This window comes from Gymnoscopelus microlampas, assembly GCF_963454915.1.
Source record: "Gymnoscopelus microlampas genome assembly, chromosome: 5".
NCBI lineage: Eukaryota > Metazoa > Chordata > Actinopteri > Myctophiformes > Myctophidae > Gymnoscopelus > Gymnoscopelus microlampas.
This window is the reverse complement of record NC_139942.1, coordinates 23,928,740-23,950,068: the sequence shown is the minus strand read 5'-3', so window position 1 is coordinate 23,950,068 and position 21,329 is coordinate 23,928,740. Positions and strand designations below refer to the sequence as shown.

Genomic DNA, 21,329 nt, shown 5'->3' with positions numbered 1-21,329 from the left:
GTGCACAAAACACACTGAAGTGGAATTATGTGATAAATCAGCGATCGATACACCGGATGGAGACCACCGCAGGCAGACCAGGGGCAGCGCCGCAGAGGAATCCCCCCCACCCCATGCAGACAAATCCGTGGATAGAGAGAGATCTCCAAGCTCTCGATCTCTAGGGCATCCTCGGGTTGAGCCTTCCAGCGGCGTATCCCGTCATCTCCATCCTCCGTCCGTCCGTCCAGGGCTGTCATGATTACAAATTTAAGTTGACGATTAATTGTCATACAAATAATAATACTTCAACGATTATGCAAAATAATTGCGATTATCTCAAATAATTGCAATCAGACGATTATGTAAGAATTGTGACAGGCCTACGTACATCTGGCTAGCTTCACCAGATCACCTCTGCGTCGTCATTAGAGGTGGATGTTCTGGGAGGGTGTTATACTGCAGGTGAGAACCTCAGTCTTCTGGGCATTTATGGCGCAACCTCGGCACAGTCCGTCTCCACTCTGAGAAACAAACAAACAAACAAACATTAATTCAAGTGACCGAGAGCCAGATAAATACCAGATATATACGTATACTGTATCCTGTACACAGCATAGTTTATCTAATCAAACTTATATAGCATCCCTATGCTGAGGGGAACATTAGTCGAAAATAGCAGATGGCAAAGTGGTTTTGGGAAAAAGGAGCAAATCAAGTACAGAGCCAAAGGTCAAGTTTACAAAGTGTTGACGGTTTAAGTGGTTAAATGTCTACCATTCATTCACACAACACTGATAGTCAATGAATCTATCGATTAAACCCATGGAAAAACTTTAATCTGCGACACAATTTTACTATATATATATATATATATATATACAAAATGCATTCACTTATTCCAGTCTATTCCAGTTTGCATACCTATATATATATAAAATGCATTCACTTATTCCAGTCTATTCCAGTTTGCATACCAAAATCCTATTTCAATATGCTAGATCAATTTATTACTTATTTTATTTGGAACAAAATAAAAGTCCCCACGGTTATGTAAAGCAGTGGTTCTCAAACTTTTTCCTGTCAAGGACCCCCAAATTGACACTTATTAGCCCACGGACCCCCATTTGAAAAGATAAGCCAGGGACCCCCATAAGAGAAGATTTTTACGGCTCTAGCAGTGATTCTCAATCATTGTAATTTAAGGACCCCCCCGTTTGACATGCATTAGGCTACGGACCCCCAATTAATGGTATTTCTATCTCTGGGACCCCAATTTATATTGTAAAATCAATGTTAATGTAACTCTGAGAGTGTACAAATGGAACCAAATGGACCCGTTGAGAACCAATGATGTAAAGCATTCTTAGAGATCAAAGAACCTTGGCGGTCTTGCACTACCAAATACACAACTACATTAAAAACATGACATACTGGCGGCATCAACAAAACAACGCTGAACAGTCCACCTGGATACAAATAGGCTCTATGCACAGTAGCAGTGGTGTAAAGTAACTAAGTGCATTTACTCAAGTACATTTTGAATTCCAGACTTTTACTTGTAACAAGATTAGTTCTACATTTCAGTATAGAGACTTTTACTTAAGTAAACACATTGAGTACTTTTTCCACCACGGCATAGTATCCATATTAATTGGGCCCCTGACTTACTTTCTTCACAGGTGTTACCAATGATTCTAATGAAGGCTCTGTTTCATTCAGTGTAGCACAGTGGTTCTTTTAATTTCAAGGACTCCCATAACTCTGAGTGTTCAAATGAACCAGTGAGGGTCCATTTGGTTGTATGTGTACACTCTCAGAGTTACAGATATATAAGGGGCCATCTGGAACCCCCCTCAAGAACACTTTGAGACCCAATGGTGTAGCAGAGTGTCTCCAGTGAGCCATCAAACACACTATCAGCACCCTGACTCTGTTTGACCAGAATGGAAAAGAGCCTTAATTAGTATCATTGGTAACACCTGTAAAAGGAAGTAAGGAAGAGGCCCAATTTATTTCCAGTATGGCTTCTGTTCATAGAGCCCATTGAAACATCCATAATGTATCTCATCATCACTGCCAGCACACGTCTTCCTCACTACCTCTAAACACTACAAACTACACCACTAACCTACAAACTACAACACTAACCTACAAACTACACCACTAACCTACAAACTCACTACCTCTAAACATTACAAACTACACCAGTAGTTCTCAAACTTTTTCATGTCAAGGACCCCAAATTTGATATATATTTGGCCACGGACCCCGATCTGAAAATGTTTTGTACCTCCAGAAGCAAAGATATGAGTAAAACATTTTTGTTTTAAAAAAAATACATATATTCAGAGGTTTTCACAAATTTTCTAAAATAGCAGATCTACAAGCTCATAGCGCGGCACTCAGTGTCTCAGCAACACAAACAAACACAGCTCAATAATACAACATATTCCCTTCACAAACATCACACAACATAGCTCTTCATCCTTACTAGTTGTTGCTTTTCCAAAGGAACATCAAAGTGAAATTACACACAATTCCATCAATTCCTTAATGCTGAACAGCTAATTAGCTAAGCTATCACACCTGTAGAATGGCCATGTTTCACATGACGCTCGTCTGTCACAAGCGTCATGGAACAACTTGTTCCTGGTTTGCGAATGTTTGACGTTTACAAGCCGTACATCTACATAAACGTTCACATTTCAAATATAAAGTGCTGACCCCCAAGCCATGGATGTAACCAGTTAAAGTGCACTGGTCTAAGTATCCGTATCGTCCGTATTGTTCAATAAAAAGCTTTTTAATCCGATCACCAGCCATTTTCTCCAATGCTTTCAACTACGCGCCCCTATCGGCTGGGGGGTGTATTGCACTCTGATATATTACAAATAAAAAATAAAATGGCCGACGATCGGATTAAAAATGCGTTTTATTGAACAATACGGAAGATACGAGTACAGTGCGCCCCAACTTGTTACATCAGTAGCTTGAGGGTCAGCACTTTATATTTGAAATCGGAACGTTAATGTAGATGTGATTGTTGTAAATGTAAAAAAAAAAATCGCAAACCAGGAACAAGTGGTTCCATGACTGTCATGGTATGACTCGGGTCATGTTTCAGGGCTACTGTAGAAACTCACCTTAGTTTTTGTCGGTTGGAGATAATTCATTGTGTTTCCACGGTCTGGTTTTAGCAGCTTTTTTTTTTACCACCCTGGTAAACATTATGAGTTGTTTAGTTCACTCTTTTTACTTCGAAACATTGCAGAGCTGAGTGTCTGTGAGTGTTTGTCGTCGGTGTATTTGTGAGAGAGGGGGCGGGGCCGATAATTTGTGGTTTAAATAGCCCCGCCCCTCCCCCCCTGCTTCCTATGAGTGTGGAGCAATTGGCTCTATTCACAGCAGCCATATTATGAAGACATTCACAGGTGTTACCAATGATACTAATGAAGGCTCTGTTCCATTCTGGTCAAACAGAGTCAGGGTGCTGATATTGTGCATGTTGGCCCACTGGAAACACTCTGACTATGTTACACCAGTGGGTCTGCAGTTGGAGTCCAGGGACCCTCATGGGCTTCCAAATGGCCCCTTACAGGTGTGTAACTCTGAGAGTGTAGTACAAATGGAACCAAATGGACCCGTAACACTCTCAGTAATGGGGATTGTGGACACCACTGTGCTACACTAAATGGAACAGAGCCTTCATTAGTATCATTGGTAACTAACACCTGTGAAGGAAGTGATAATATGGCTGCTGTGCATAGAGCCTATATTAAACCTGGCTTCTATGGCAGGTTTTCTCAAAGTGGGTGCAGTCAGTGGTGGAAAAAGTACACAAATGTTTTACTTAAGTAAAAGTATCAATACTGCAACGTACTGTGTATGTGTATATATATATATATATATATATACACAGTATACTCCACATGTTCTATACTTAAGAACTCAACATGTAATAACATTGGGAAACTATAATTTCAATATCACAATAATAATATTTGTTAGTGTTTATCCTATTAGAGTACAGTAGTACTAAAACAGTAGTACATATTTACATACCTAATTCATCCTTCTAAAGTTCTTGTCTTCGATGAGTTGGTGATGGTCATTTGCCCGACTGGACCAGGTTTCAGCCCCTATGACTCTCAGGTCGTGGACCTGGTGAGACGAAGGAGGAGCCCGGCCAGGAGGCCACCCACAGAGCCTAGTCCCTCCACGTGTTAAATGGTGCATTTATATAGCGCTTCTATCCAAAGCGCTTTACATTGATTGTGCCATTAACCCATTCACACACACATTCATACACCGATGGCGGAGGAAACCATGCAAGGCACCAACCTGCTCATCGGGAGCAATTAGGGGTTCAGCGTCTTGCTCAAGGACACTTCAACACTAACTCTAGGGGAGCGCCCCAGCCCAGGATCGAACTGGGAACCTTGCGGTTTTCTAGTTCACTCTACCAGGCCACTACCCCTGAGCCACTGCCACCCACAGACTAATTCCGGAGAAGCGGACTCAGTGGCCCTGTCTTTCCCTATAGGACTGACCGTGGGTACCTACCTGGGATGTATGGACTTGCACTGTATCTCTTTCTGTCTATCCTCTGTCTCTGTATCTCTTTCTGTCTCTCCTCTGTCTCTCCTCTCTCTCTCTCTCTCTCTCTCTCTCTCTCTCTCTCTCTCTCTCTCTCTCTCTCTCTCTCTCTCTTCTTTCCCCCGACACGGTCGAGGCAGACGGCTGCCACCCTAGAACCTAGGGTCTGCCTGACGTTTCTTCCAGTTAAGAGGGAGTTTTTCGTTGCCACTGTCGCAAAATTGCTTGTTCAGGGTGGGATTGTTGGGTCTCTTCTCTATGTAAAGTGTCTTGAGACAACTTGTTGTGATTTGACACTTTAATAAAATTGAATTGAATTGAATTGAATGTAAGTTGGGGCTTGATCAACCCCGGCTGGGTCACCTGGGCGAGGGTGTATGTTGCGAGACCCGAAACACCCTATGACCCCAGGCTACAACACTGATGATGCATCCCAGGTGCATCCATGTGATGTATTCTTTATTGTATGCACTTAATTTAGGAGAGAATATCTCAACTGTTCTTGGCTAATATGACCCCAGGGAACAACTTAGGAACTGTGACTAATTCTCTATCTGGGATGAAATACCCGAAAATGACCTCGCCCTCTTTTTAAATGACCATAACCGGTGCACTATACGTTTGAACCACATTTTGAGCTATGAATGCAAACTTGGTGTCTAAATCAAGCATAAAGTGTAATGCTATATAGTATACTATTCTATACACCATTGACTAGTATGATATCATACAGTACTAGTCACTAGCCACTGTCAGGATTCATCTACTCTGCTGTGGAAACCACGGCTCTTGCCGGCGTACAATATATGATGATAATTTATAACCATATACTCCAATCTTTGGTCATGGAAAATCCATCTTTTCAGGCTCCAAAGTAAGGGTGACCAGAGTTTCTTTGAGATACCTGCACTCCTTTTCCCATAGTCAGGGAAGGCTGATGTTGGTCAACTAGTACCAGGTCCCTTGAGAACCTTCCTCCCACCCAAGCTGCACTGATTGAGCATATCAGAACCTGGGAACCTTACTGGACCCATCTTGCAGATCCTCCTCCACTGTGGCTGCAAAAGTCATGTAGTAGACACAGCAAATGCTGCAAAACTGGAGTCTGCTGCATCTCTATATGTAGATGTTGTGTGATTAGGACATTAAAAACAGTCATCAGTCGAGGAATCAAAAGGACCAAACACATGCAACTGTGTGTGTGTGCGTGCGTGCGTGCGTGCGTGCGTGCGTGCGTGCGTGCGTGCGTGCGTGTGTGTGTGTGTGTGATAAAGTATGTACAGTATCAGTTATCGCAGAGCTGTTCTGTTGTTGTAGTAACACCAAGACACATTCCTAGCAACGATTTGTTGTTTAGCAATTCACTTTTCTGATTATAATTTGAACATATTGTTCAAGTTTCATACACCTTCTTTGACTATTATGATAGTATTCACTTTATGCTGAGCATTGATGTGCATACTGTACTGGTTGTTTCTGTATCCTTTGGATTCTATAGTCATATTATGTTGTTTTGATAAAATTACATTGTTTTCTCTGGTTTGATCTTAACTCATTCCTACAACTACTGTATACACTCAGTCTGGATGAAACTTTATGTTACATAACATGTTTGGTATAGTGGCCATATTTGTAATAAGCAAGTTAGTGTGCTCTACATGGATTCAATCATAAATATGAGCATTCCGATGTGTTTCTAAAGCTCAAAAAGCATAAAGTAGACACCAAGTTTGCCAAAAATGTCACTAAGGTAAGTGAAACACATTTGCAAAACTAATATTTCTTTGAAATATGCACAATAGAGGTCCATCCACACCCAGTCATAAAGATAAGCATTCCAACATGTTTTTAATTGTCAAAAGAAACATGATTTAGACACCAAGTTTTCTCATTTATAGCTCATCTGGTTCCAAAGCTTTAGCCAAAACCTTTTTCAGGTGGTGGCCATTTTCGATTTGGCCACAATGACGACCCAGAGCATTGCTGGCTCAGGTATCCTTGCTCAATCATTGGAGCATGCCCTGGGTAACATCAATTTAGGTGCTTCTAGACTGATTCACACAAAATTATTCCTATAGCCCTGGACTGTAATATGTTGGCAGTTTCTTTTGCATTTTTTAGCTGTTCTGTCATAAAATATCAACTTAGAAATATTACACTTTACTATGTTTCCCTAAACATAAGTATTCTGAACATTTTCTCAGTAAATCTGTAGCTCCAACAGTTTAGCGGATAGAGCCATGTTGGAAGTAGTGCACCGGTTATGGTCATTTTAAAAAGGGCGTGGTCATTTTCGGGTATTTCATCCCGGATAAAGAATTAGTCACAGTTCATAAGTTGTTCCCTACGCGTCTCGCGTAGCTTTCCAACCTGCTTCCGGTCTCCTAAAAAGGCGTCCGCCCACTTCACGCAGAAAGCTACGCGAGACGCGAGACTATGCAGATACGGGAACTAAACGGGAGATGGTGTGTCTTGCCGATTTTGGTGGGGAGAGTCTTGTTTTTTTTTGTCGTTTTTTGCTGAGTGTGCGCTTTTTTGAGTGCTTTTCGGTGCGTTAGCCTGGCTCCACCTCTGAATCGCTAGCTGTCGTCCTAAAACACCCTGCCCCGGGTCTAAAGCGGCGGCCTCGGACCGCGAAAAAAATGGGGCAGTGTGTTTTTGGGACGACCAACAAAAAAGTCTGTATGACGTCCATACAACGTCCAAGAAGAGATAGACCTCGTTGCTTTAGAATGTTTATGCTGAAAAGTAACAGTTTTGTAACAGTTTTGAGCCTGCTCCTACCCACAGGTTGTCCCAGTAGGTGTGCAAAAGACCTTTTCTTTCTCTACAAAATATGTATAAACATACCATGTTTTTGTACATTCAATACTAAGCTATTAAAATATGTCATGTTATGTTTAAAGACATATTGACATTTTTGGAAAAAAAATAACAAAACGTTTTTTTGTTTTTTTTTAATCAAACAATTATTTGATCCCCCCTGCAGTACCTCCGCGGACCCGCTGTTGAAGACCTCTGATTTAGATGATTATGGCACACAGCTCATGAAATCTGAAATCCAGTATCTCAAAATATTATTTAGAATATTACATAAGAGACACGTTGAGAGCTTGTAGATTTGCTATTTTCAAAAGATTTGTATACATACTGAATTTGTGAAGTATATTTTGATGGCAATACTTTTGTACTTTTACACAAGTACATTTTGAATACCAGACTTTTACTTATAACAGCTAGAGTATGTCTACATCGCAGTATTGATACTTTCACTTCAGTAAAAATACGAGTACATTTTCCACCACTCCTTTTATGCTACTGTTAGTTAAATGCTTTGTTTCTTTTGTTGTTTCTTGTGGTTTTTGTTGTTTCTTTTGCATTTGTTGCTAAAACAGTAAATATATGAGTACATTTTCCACCACTGCTTTTATGCCACTGTTAAATGCTTTGTTTCTTGTGTTTTTTTGTTGTTTCTTTTGCATTTGTGTTGCTAAAACACCTTTATAGGAAGCTAAATTCTAATTCTAATACAAAGGACACTTAGCCTATGTCAAATTTGTAATGTCTTAAGAGGGGGATTAGCATGTGCTTGGAACTATTGGACACTTAGTCTATGTAACATTTTTAATGTCTTAAGAGGGGGATTAGCATGTGCTTGGAACTATTAAAACAGGGTTTTACTTCATTTTACAGTCTATGGGTTACTTTTTACTTGGTCAAAGCTAGACCCCTGGTGGTCAACTATGAAAAAACACCATGCATTCCCCCCTCTTCTATGACTTACAGGACAACAAGACCGACTAGACAGGACAGGACCAACTTGGCAGGGTCCTCTACTGGTCAGACTCATTGGCACATTCTCTACTGGTGTTTTGATTGACTTTATTTCAAGGCCATAATCATCCAAACAAGGTACAGTACATGGCAAACCATATGACAGCAGTAATACAATAACAATGACAAAGAGAAGACCCATGGACAAGTTACTTTCCATCCTCATTTCAGGTCTTGGACATGCAATTAAATTCAATGGAATATGGTCCAAAATTCTCTCTGAAAATGTTGAACTGCACTTACAGTAGCAGTTATGTTTGTCACTGTGAGCACAGAACGGTCTGGATCCCATACAGTACCCCTTGGTTGATTAACAAAGACAAATGAATAAATTTGTTTTAGATTTTCATGAATACAATATATAAATATAATATAAATATCACATTAAATAAATCTGTTATCTGGGATCCTTGGACTATTATGTACACATGTACATTCTGATAAGGTTACACTAGAAACAGTCCTTCAGAATTAGTTTTCCCCCATTTAATTGCTGTAATGCTATCCTTAATACTACAATGTGTGTGCCAGCTACACCAAGAGTCTAAACAAACAAATACTAGAAGTCAGGAAAAACAAGTCATTCATTAACTATTGCCTATATTCAAGAAATGCTTTTGAATGTTCCTCTTAATGAATGATCATTTGATCATAATCAAGTAGAAGATTTTTTAAAACTAGTAACACTTCATGTGTTTTATCGCCTACAACCTAAACAATACTCTGTATTGGACAAAATGTGAAATGCCTAGAATGCAATGCGTGTGTACTGTATATAGTATGAGCTACCCTAGCGTCTGATTGTAAATGATAATCAGCATGCCTCAGACAATATGCATCATATAATCACCTTTTTGCTAATAATACTGTTGTGGATATAGAAGTGCCCTTTTCAGTACATAACCTTAAGGTCGCCCTGTAACAGCAGATGTGTCCAACAACAGTCTTGTGACCTGTCCGTCTCTTGAGATTGTGTTACGAATGCAGTAGGGTGATAGTGTTGTCGGATAGACTGTCCCATTGCAGTCACAGATTCTGTCCTATTGGCATATCCTCGAGCAACGTGTGGCCCCATATTAAGTTGTGTTGGATATGTATGTGCGGTGCACGCATGTGTTCAGTGATGTTTCAGTTCTCTGTGTCCGAGGAGTCGGAGAGGTCTGTCAGGCGGGCCTGTCTTTTGCGGACATTCCAGTGCAGACACTGGGCCAGGCTCTCGAACCAGTCGTACACCAGGTCATGACAACAGATGGATGGGACCGGGTAGCAGGAGGTGGTGATCTTTATGCTGCCGTGAATACAGAGAAACAATGTCATCGGATAAGATGAGCATCAGGTGGGAACAATTAAAGAATGTAGTACGGTGTAGAAAACACATAACTTAAAGATGTATTAATTTATTTTTAAATGCTGTTTTTTGTTATTGTCTTTGCGTTATATTTCCTGTAATTGTTTATGAAAATGTATGAAAATGTCCAAAAAATAAACACATGTAAAAGTATGTGCTCATCGCATGAGCGAAGGAGAATATTAACCCATTAAGACCTGAGGCCGATTCTACAAATGCCTTCCTAATCAGGAGTTCTCACAATCAAAAATAGCAGATGTGAGCTTGTATATCTGCTATTTTTGAATAGCCAACGCTAAAATCTAAAATGACTTTCCTGGTTTTAATGGGTTAAGTGAGAAAAGGAAGTGATTTAGGTGACAGAGAAAACACAAGCCATAAATAAATATTGCAAGTTTTCAAACCACATGACAAACAACAACACAGAGAAAGAGAGAGAGAGAGAGAGAGAGCAAGAATCTTTTTTTGGAATAAAACATCTACCAGTCTCCATGTTGGATCTCCTGTCTCTTCCTTCCGTCAAACGACACCCAGGCAGTGTTTCTGGCATCAGGGGACAGAGTGATCTGTCAGGAGAAACAGCAACGGCAGGGTAGAAAGAGCCATAGAGGTTATGTAAAAGCTACTATACATGTATTGCACTGAGAAGTAACGTTTGAGGTGACACAGATACCCTGAACCAGTTTCTGGAGGTAGGATGATCTATCACATAATAGAGTTTAAGTGATATTGGATTTTTGTCTCCGCCAGGCCGAAAGGCCGTTGGCCCGGTCGCTGTGAAACTGTGCACACATACTCCCTGGATGCCAATTCAGAACCTCTGCCCCAAATTTTTCACATGGGCCTGTTATAGCGCCACCAGGAGGCCGATTTGTGCAAAACCCTTTTACTCCTACAGTCATGCAAATCGGTACACAGTATCTCTATAGTCATGTGATCAACACGGATCTGTCCGATTGTCCATATTCCATCGTCATTGGCTAAGGTTGGCTTCCAAAATTTGCAGGATTGGTCCGTTTTGAACAAAATGGCTCAAATCATGAACGCAGCTTGCGCTTTCCGTGCAATTTCACACGCAAATTCCCACTAGGCCAAGGAAGAAATGCCACCCTTTTCACATTGGCCTGTTATAGCGCCACCAGCAGGTCTAATTTAGCAAAACACATTTTTGGAACAAAATGCCTCAAATCATGAATGCAAGGTCCGATTGCCGTGAAAGGCCCAAGAAGAAATGGCACCCTTTCACATTGGCCTATTATAGCGCCACCAGGAGGCCATAATAACCTACCTAACCTGGCTGAGACCTGTGCTCCGAGGAGCACTTTTTCTAGTTTTTAGATGTTTTACATTGCAATATTTAAACTTTTTTGCATTATGTGTCGCAAATGAATATAATAAAATAAAAACAGGAGTTGCATAACTTCAGATTATATGCAGAATAGCTAATTTTGCCATGTTTTTTGGACAAACATATTATCCTTTTATTCTTGATGTTAAATAATTAATTGATGTTCCATTGTTAGGCCTATTTGCACTTAATGTAGCCTAAACAATTTGCTTTTTTGACAACTTATACTGTATGTAGCCAAGGCTTAATCCTAGTAAAAACGGTGCATAGACTACGTTGTGTTCTCATTGTGCCTCATTGCCCATCTGCATTGCACAATAAATGAAGCTATTTGTTTTAAAACTGTGTCATTGGTGCCATTCAAAAAGCAAAATAGTCCTGAAAGTGCTGGGGGAACAAGTGCATATTTGTGCACAGTTTCCCAACATGTGTACCTAGATTCGCCACCGAGTGTTGGCATGTAATTATAAGTGGGCTAATAAGGATGCTCAGGTGGGCAAATATCAGCAGAACTGGTACCAGCCCAATTCAAGCACCGTCTGAAACAACTTTATTTATTTTGTGTGTGTGTGTGTGTGTGTGTGTGTGTGTGTGTGTGTGTGTGTGTGTGTGTGTGTGTGTGTGTGTGTGTGTGTGTGTGTGTGTGTGTGTGTGTGTGTGTGTGTGTGTGTGTGTGTGTGTAAATACATACATACATACATACATAGTATACTACGGTATATATATTTTTTTTTTAAACTGTAGTTTCCATGCTCTATGGGATTAGATGTATGTTGGTGAGCACAACAGATGTCGCAGTCCTCCGACTACCTCATTGGCAATTCATTGCTTGTTTGAAAATGCATGAAAAGGCAAAATGGTTCTTGTTGTCATAATACCAGGTTTAGCAGTTCAATTTCATCCATAAAAAAAAGGTAAGCACTTGAGATACACATGAGTGTTTTACAAGTGCGCCATTTGTACACTCTCAGTTACAGGGGTCCTTTTGAGAACCACTGCACTAGGGATCATGTAGTTAAAGGAGCAGTTCACCCATGTTCAACATTATCTTCATATAATTGGTCCTCACTAAAGCTCATTATAAGATGGTTCGTCTGTGATCCACTCATATAGCCCTGACGAAGGTCCCAGGACTAAAACGTTTGCTAATTTTATGCACCCCTCACTATGAGCACAGAGCACTTTTATGAGCATATAAAAATAAAAGAAATACTATTTTCTTAAGTCTCTGTCTAAGGAGTCTTCCTTAATAGTTTATGCAGCAAGCAAGTCTTCTGCCAGTTTTCCATTATAAGATGGCACCATGTCCGTCTACTCACTCTGGGTCTCATTAGTGGGCTGTGGACAGTTCAGAAACCTGCCTACCATTGACATAATCGATGGGGAATCCAAGCCACTAGAAATTGCAGGCTTTCTATTCCTGGAAAGTTAGCATGCTGTAATAGCAGCCATTGTTCTGACATGACCAAACCAGCCTACCAATGATGTCACTGGTAGGCAAGTTTTCTGAACGGTCCACAGCTCTCCTCTGAGACAGAGACCGAGTAGACAAAAATGGAACCATATTATAATGAGCATTAGTGAGGACCAATTATATGAAGTTGGAAATGGGTGAAGTGTCCTTTAATAAAGTTGATTTAATCAAGTCTCACCATGAGTTCAACCCCAGCAGGGACCACTATCGGTCTGAAGGAGAGGGAGTGGGGGCATATGGGAGTGACCATGATGGCTGGTACATTGGGGTGGATCATGGAGGCGCCCGCTGCAGCCGCATACGCTGTGCTACCTGTAGGTGTGGACACGATCACACCTGGGGAGGAGAGAGGAATGCAATTATTAAGTAGAAAATCAACATACAGTACAGTGTAACAGTTAGTCGGACTAATCCAGTCCATCGATTAAAAAAATAATACATTTTATATTGATAGAATCATCCCTTTTCAAAAATACCGAAAATAGTCGGTCCACAAGCCACCGTTGTGAGAATGTAGATCAGCTATTTCTGTCCAACACTGTTGTATGACAAAGTAGAAAATAGTGCTTAAGTGGTTAATCAAACTAATCAATTTTGTAGATGATAAAGAATCATTTTTTCCTTAAAGAAAGCACTTTTTGATTATTATTTGATTAATCGAAAACATTATCGCTAAGAAGATAATCAATAGTTGCAGCACTACTTACATCACCACTTCCTTTGTGACCTAATCTCTGTGAATGTTTTTGACTTCATTCCCCATCACGTCTTTTCTATATTATGTTTGCTAGCTCTGTGCCATTAGCGTTTTTATGGTTATGACTTGAGCCTCTTTGCTTGCTCTGTCTGTACATTGTTCCCAGATGTCTCTGTCTGCTAAACGGCAGGCATGCACTTCTCTAGAACAGGCTCTCAAAATAGATTTCATTGCCCTCACCATCTCCCTGCACTGAGGTAATGAGACGTCCATCCAGGTACAGGTCAACGTTGGACAAATAGGACGAAGGACCTCGGTCCACCACCACTTCATTCAACACCTGCACACACACAAACACACTATGATAGATCACAAGTTTCCAACTGGGGGGCATTGAACATTGCAACAAATGAATAAAAGTTACATTTCTGTTTGACTGTTAGGCTTTGTAAACAAAAATTTCCACAATGTTTTTTAAATGTTTGAAAATGTATGAAAATCTTTCAACATGGAAACAATGACAATTCAGCAAAATAATTGCCATCATGTCAAATAATTGCAATCAGGCGATTATGTAATCATTGTGACAGGCCTAGCTGGAATAACCGTTCTGTATCAAGATCAATTCCCGCTCAGCATCAATAAAACAGAGTAGGATCTGCAGTGTAGGAAATGCTCCCCCTCTGGACGGATTTTTACACTGATGCTAGGCTGTGGTAGTAGAACATTCAGCAGAGTGGAACTGAAAACATTCGTACAGTACTTCACTCAGTCTTTTGTTTTACAGTGAGGTGAAAACACTGAAACACAGATGAGCAGAACGTGAAAAAGAGAGAGAACAGTCAACCCAACTTACTAAATCATTAAAGGAGCTCATTTGTGTTTCCACATCACCAATTGTTGAACAAACGTCAATAAACTAAATGCACCCGGCAACTCTGAGCAGGAAACGTGGTGGTCTACCGTCTGCTCTCCAGTGAGGTGTGTATGAACATGCCTGTTTACATGGTGTAAACATTGGGTTCCTGTCATTAGACAATGTCATATCAGGTCAAGCCAAGGCCATGACAATAGATCACTGTATTTGATCTAAGAAATACACCTTCAGCAATAAGAAAGAAAAAACACATTGAGAATGATTCAACCCTACACAGCCGGTGTGTGTGATGATCACAGTGCTATGGCATGTTATTTTGGAGGAGTTCGTCTTAAAAGCGTCAGAGCTCATTAGTGTGCCCTGGCTGGCGTCAATAGCAGTGACACCCCAGTCTCCATGGCGACAGGGTCAACAGAAACCCCGCAACATCATCCAGCGGCTTTATTATGACTGTTGCCACGGCAACAGGGATGACGCTGCCTTTACTCCTGTGCAAATTTTGGCCCTCTGTCACGCACACACACACGCGCGCGCGCACACACACACACACACACACACACACACACACACACACACTCACACACACTCACACACAAATGCACATAAGATGGACAGGTTGGAAAGAAGAGGAAATGCTTGCATGAATGGTCAGAGGAAACGCACTAAGAGAGCCTGCTTACATTAACATTACAGCTTTCCCACTGCGACACAGCACTCCTTAACATCATCATTTTTGCTTTTCGTGTTCAGAAACACAAAAAAGCACAAAAAAACCTAACCTTTGAAAAGGAGTACTATGTTAGTACAACCAGCAGTATTCAATCTATAAATTGTAGGAATTTCTGTGGGTAAGTGACCCTGTCCTTTGTATATCTCGAGAAATATCTCCAACCACACGCCTTTCACATCTGGCGTATGTATTGCTGAGGCCCCAAGGGAGTGCAGCGTGTGTCCTGTGTGAAGTCGGTCGGATCAGTGGTTCTCCAGAACCGGTGTGTGCCACTATCACATGCAAAGTCAATGCAAAGAAAAATGGCGGGCATCGCCCGCGGTTGATGCTTGTGACAGAATGTGAATGATGGGCGTTTCCCAAATACTGCAATAAGTACTCTGACAACAGGTACTGAGGTCAAAGTACATAGTACCTGCCCCCCTGGAGGAGTGGGGATCAAAATAAACAATAAACATCAGGATTAGAGCGCGGCCGATATATCAATCATTATTTGATTTTTTTTTACGAAATCGGTATCCGCAGTTATGCAGCTGATGTGTCCCAATTTATTACCACTTTAAAACTTTCCAACAGTATATTTTGGGTAAGGGGGCACGGCGCAGTCAGTAGCGCTGTCGCCTCACAGCTAGAAGGTCCCAATTATTTTGTTAATCTTTGAATAGGGCTTAAATGTTTAAAATAATTCTAGTTAAATGTAACCGATGGATTCTAGGACTCTCCAAAAATCGGCATCGGACTCAAAATTGGTCGGGCTCTAACCAGTATGTGACTCCTACCTGTAGCTGTAAGGTGACCCTGCCAGCCTCACTGTTCATGTGCCCCTCAGGCAGCAGCACACCATTGTGCTCCTGTTGCTCTTGCTGCTGGCTCTCCTGACTGCATTCCTGCTGACCTGTCCTCTGAAGCATGTCTTTCACCACCTTGACCTTTAGACGGCTACGCAACGTGATGGCTGCATTGCCTAAAAAAATACACACGCACATACAGGCGAGCATAAGCACATGTGCAATATCATGGTCATAAACAAAGTACCAAAGTTGCAACAGTTAAGCGAACTAATCTGATTTAATAGATTATAAAACATAACGTTTTTCCCCCAAAAAACTGAAAATCGCAGATCTGTAAGCTCACATTGCGATCTACGAGAGCTTGTAGATCTGCGATTGTCGCTATTTTATGCGACACTTCTATGATAAAATAGGGCATAATTGGTTAATCAGACGATTATAAAAAATAGTTTCGAATTTTCTTGTGTCGGTTCATTGATATTACAAATAAAATAAAATGAATTGTAAAAAACATGCTTCTCGATTGTTCGATTAATCAAAAAGTAATCGATAGAATAATCACTAAGAAGATCATCAAAAGTTGCAGCTCTACAAAGTATGCATATTTATATCCTTCCTTCATCTTGAGGGAGCTACGCAATGGACTGGCAACATTAGCTAAATTCATGGCAACGCAAGGGCCCCCAAAAGTATGCACACAATAACACATGGTATACACTGTGTAAATCTGTTTATCAGTTTTTTGCAAGATGTGCAAAGAATGGAGGTGAAGTCTGTAGGAAAGAAATACCTTCAAATACTTTGGCCACTTCGATCTTGTATGACTCAAACTTGAAGGGTGTCAGGAAACCCAAAGACCCAAGGTGGAATGCCATGACAGGTGGAACACTGCCCTGGAAAACAAAGAACACAATATTTAGACAAAAACATTTTTACACAGTCTAAACAGTGTTTTGTATCCTGTTAATGTCAATAAAGCCTTGTTAAATGATTTGTAATTTTTTCTAAAATAACTACTGGATACAATAACTTCCATACATATACATGCAAGGTGATGCAAGGAGGGGAAAGAGGCACACCACCTACAGTACGTGACAGAATAGCTAACAACACTGTTGAGCTCAAGACCCTGATGCTAGACAGGAGGGAGTGAGGACAGCGATTCAGAAGTCGGGAGATTCAAGAGAATCTCAACAGAAGTTTACGCTTTTATTACCTGGTCAATTTTTTACCACTTTAACCCTGGCATTCCTATTTTGGAACAACAAAATATGCAACTAAAAAGATGCCCTAGAGATCTGAGATCGACCGAAGAGCTTAGATGGAGAAAAATAATACAGGAAAAAAGGCTCCATTACTTTTGTACTTTTTTTAAGCAAAAACTGAGGTGATACGGCCTCATGCAATACCTTTCACGGACCACCTGTTGAAAATGCGTGCTCTAGGGTTATGGGATAGGATAGGACATTTGTAAACAAACCTAACCTGGAAGAGAGAGGAGGCGTATAGCAGAGTTCCATCCCCTCCCAGACAGATGATGAGGTCTATACAGTCTGAGATGTCATCATAGCCTAGGGTTGAATAAAAACAAGAATCAACACCAAACACAACTGCAAAGAGATTAAATATCATTCCAGGAGCAACCGACCACTGAAATGGCTGCAATAATTTCCTTTTTATACTATATTCATAGCTGTTCTTGTATTTTTATATTTTTAAAATGGCCATTGGCCAATGTGAAAAAGTGTAATAAAACAACTTATAATGAATAAGTCTCTATTCGCCACAGAATAGGGATGCTAGCGTCCATGTGGTTGCCTCCTAAATAATGATTAGATGACGTGAACCATTATCTAAGTATATCAACTTTATTCACATTGAAGATATTACACCATGAGACGGAAGAGTTCAGACTAGCCTCTCTGACACAGAGAGTAACTGCTTCGATTATGTGAAGTAAAAATAGGACACGCGATTGCCTTACCCTCTCTAAAAGTGCAGAGTTGATTGCGAATGGAACCAAAGGACTCATCATTTGAAAGTGATGCATCATCTGCCACCCTTCTTTCTACATACACCATCATTTGCTTCTCCTAGGGGTGAAACCCACATCTTATCAACAAAATAAAAAAGCCACCAGATGGTGGCTTTCTAAGTAGTTTAAAAACAGACTGCACGGGTTATTTCACAATTATTTTCCATGACATACAGTATCACATGGATAGACATTCTAATTCATCTGGACTGGTCCAGTGTTTCATAGTTGAAATCAATTGCAACTCAACATAATCCAAATTCATAATAGTCAACAATCTGATAGCTGTTTAAGCCAGAACCCAAAAGTTGCCTTAGGTCAGTTACCAAACTGCTGATGCACAAGACAATCTACACCAAAAGACAAAACAACCTCCCGTACCGTACACATTATTACATTTTGAACAGCGTCACTTACCTCCACTAGAAACCTGCAAAGCTCTTTGAAGGGTTCCACCAGGCTCTCATCTCTGACCTTTCTAATGACCAACACATTGGCTGGTGGCTTGTTCCAGGTGAGTCTCTGGCTGGCTGGGTCTTGGATGTGCCTGGGAAACACAGAGACATGCAGTCAGACAGATTCAAGGCTTTATTTGTCACATGCGTGCACACACACACACACACACACACACACACACACACACACACACACACACACACACACACACACACACACACACACACACACACACACACACACACACACACACACACACACACACACACACACACACACAAATTGTAACATAACAATGAAGAAGACGCTTCCCAATAGGCACTACAGTGAACACTGAATGGCTAATACTTGACAATTTAAGAATATTAAATATTCACACTGTTTTTCCCCACAACTTGTAAGGTAGCAAATTCTGTCAAATGTGTACAAACTACAAAGAATGCGGAGACAACTGTAGGGAATCCGAATTCTCCATATTTCTAAACTGGTTAAACAGTCACGTCTTAACCATTATGAAACATGCAGACGAGGTTCGCATGAATGCGGTACAAAATCCAAATATTCTTGGATCTGATCCCAATCCCAACTCCTCTCAGTATCTCTGTCTCACTCTCTCTTTTACCGCTTGTCTCTCTCTTCCTTTGTTGTGTTACGGATAGCAGGCATTTTGTAGATATCTTCAGCTGTGTGTTAAGATCCAGTCCAAGGCTACCTTGATGTACCATGAGACAAAATGACAGTCGGAGCCTCTGTCGCCTCATGCACACCACTCCATTTCAGTTACTGACCAATCACTGTTCCTCCCTAACGAGTAATCTTATCTTATCATCGGGTCAACGTTGCATAAGCCACTGTGTCAATGTGCCACTAAAACAATACAGACAAAATGTAACATACTCCCCTCTTGTGTCTTCTATTGACTTTGTAAACCCTCTCAATTAAGGTGCATTCCCCATCTACATGCTTACATGACTGAAGTTGGGTTAGGAAGAATACAGGCTTTAGGTCCAAAGTGAGTGGCGGGATATGGTCCATGTAGAAAGTGGGCTCTCCTGTGAAGGGATGAAAAGACAAAAGGCAGACAAGTCAACATACAGTGTAGTCACTCAAGTCACCTCTTCATGTCTAGGGCTGCATGCTGAGGGTCTGTGGCGGGTGGTGGAGGTGAGACCGGCTGCGCTACCTGCTCCCACTCAACACCAACCTTTTAGGAGAGCTCTCTGCCCTCTCGGTGGCCGAGCCAGAAGGTTCTGAGTGCTCACGTTGACCTGGCAACCATGGTGTCTCCGTCTCCCGGAGCAGCTGTTCGTGATCATCCCCCCGCTGCTGTGATCGTTTTCCCTCCCGCCGTCTCCTTGGTGACTTGGACGCTCGCTGATCCCGGTGCTTGGCTGCCTCTGACACCTGCCCTGCGTGGCCGGAGGGCCGCGGCATGCCGCTCTCCTGGGCGGCCGGAGAGTACGACCCCCAACTGTGATCTGGCTCATCCATTCTACAGGGATGACAATGTATTTGAACAACAAGGTATCAATTTTAGAGCTATAAGCGATTCACAATATCTAAGGATCAATAAATGACGTTAATATGTCTTGACACTGTAACATTTTCTCTAAACTACATTAAAAACACAATTCCACAGCTGTACTTCAATGCTTTACGTTCATTTTGTGAAATCAAATGGGAAGGGAAAGCAATATAGATGATAATATTTAACATTACATTTTTAATATTGTTCATTAAAACATGTATAATTGTAGGACCCTATATACGGCACAGTCCTAATCAAACATAATTTATCATTTCAATTTGTATACAATCAACCTGCCATATACAACCGGTTAACTTTTATTGAGACTCTACGGGTGGTCTTTTCAGCTACAGCCCTACAGTAGCTTCAAAACTAATCCCATCACTTATGTACTTCAAGACTATTGGTGATGAGTGAGTCACTCTCCAAAACCCAGATGGTTCTCAGAGACTGGAATTTAATTAAATGGTTGACAAACGTATCTCTACTATGAGAGGAAACATACAGGTTCAACCAGTCGAAACATGAAGTGTGCTGGAAGGAATAAAGCTGGGCATCGTATGCCAAACTTATATCAACATTGACCAAGTTAACTAACTTTGTTCCATCTCAACCGATGTTCTCCGATAACTGGACATAACTGTCCAGCAATAAATATTCGGAATATTCGTCGACATTAAAAGGAACGCAATTCAACATCAACCATACATAGCCTATCATCCCCTTTACTTTTAGCACTAGCCCCATTTGGAACTTCTCCCTGTGGAGGTCCATAATAGGGCTATTTTAGCAGTGTTTATTAGCTTGTAGATCGGCTATTTTCAAAAAAAAATAGGGCTGAAGTGGTTAAAGCATGTTTTATGATATAGTATTTTTTATCTGCAAAGTAAAAAGTAACTTAGTTGTAACGTAGTTTTCAAATAATTGTAGTGGCATAAAAGTACAATATTTGCCACTGAGATGTAGTGGGGTAGAAGTAAAAGTATTGAAAATCGGGAATACTCCAGTAAAGTCAAAAATACCTTTTCAATTTTACTTAAGTACAGACAGTACTTGAGTAAATATACTTAGTTACTTTACACCGCTGGACTTCAGACGACATATAAACATAGGGGTATATGAAATGTAGAAATTCAGAGAAAACGTTGACAAGGTCCATGATTATCATCGTTTATCGCGTAAATACAGACAGTCGCTACCGTTATCTATTCTAAAACAAGCCTTATACGTTGTCACAAAGCAGGCTCGTGTAGGTCATCTAGGCTGGGTTAAAGGCTGTCTGTTCTTACGATACTCAACAAATATCACACAACATGGATTTTACACACGAGAAACAAATGATTGTTGTCAAAGTCACACTACAGCTCATCATGTACACACAGCCTGTCAGCTTACCGGACCGGAAATGGGCGGATTATGTTTCCGGATATAAGTTCATGGCCATCAATAATACGCAGCTTTACGCAGGAGGCTGCACTAGTATGCGCTTGGATACAGCCTCACAGGTCGAGTGGTGGGCACAGGGCACCTATGCACAGCAGCCATATTGGCCAGAAATTGGTAGCCTGGTAAACCCTCCCTCCAGAAATCTCATTTCCATTTGATCACTCCTGAAATCAAATGGAAATTAGAT

The 21,329-nt window shown here is 40.9% G+C and overlaps 1 protein-coding gene across 2 annotated transcripts; it reads right to left on the bottom strand.

Annotated features, from left to right (window-relative positions):
- Positions 1–8,445: 8,445 nt before the first annotated feature.
- Positions 8,446–21,083, bottom strand: nadkb (NAD kinase b). Of its 2 annotated transcripts, none has more exons than XM_084057866.1 (12): positions 20,925–21,083; positions 19,373–19,660; positions 19,137–19,220; positions 18,130–18,259; positions 17,662–17,770; positions 17,163–17,248; positions 16,468–16,570; positions 15,666–15,850; positions 13,520–13,619; positions 12,761–12,918; positions 10,244–10,326; positions 8,446–9,700 (listed from the first exon to the last, which is right to left on the bottom strand). In XM_084057866.1, the coding sequence occupies exons 2-12, from the start codon at positions 19,657–19,659 to the stop codon at positions 9,541–9,543; spliced, it is 1,485 nt and encodes a 494-aa protein (XP_083913992.1). In that variant the 5' UTR covers position 19,660; positions 20,925–21,083; the 3' UTR covers positions 8,446–9,540. The 2 variants fall into 2 exon arrangements, with proteins under 2 accessions (XP_083913992.1, XP_083913993.1); XM_084057867.1 differs by lacking the exon at positions 20,925–21,083 and adding an exon at positions 20,719–20,877.
- Positions 21,084–21,329: the final 246 nt, after the last annotated feature.

What these genes read in the sequence shown, in the direction of transcription:
- nadkb (XM_084057866.1), bottom strand. Translation starts at nt 19,659, where the DNA reads ATGGATGAGCCAGATCACAGTTGGGGGTCGTACTCTCCGGCCGCCCAG. An exon ending in GCAGAGAGCTCTCCTAAAAG is followed by an intron (nt 19,221 to 19,372) that starts GTTGGTGTTGAG and finishes ATCCCTTCACAG; the next exon opens with GAGAGCCCACTTTCTACATG. An exon ending in AGTGGCCAAAGTATTTGAAG is followed by an intron (nt 15,851 to 16,467) that starts GTATTTCTTTCC and finishes GTATTTTTTTAG; the next exon opens with GCAATGCAGCCATCACGTTG.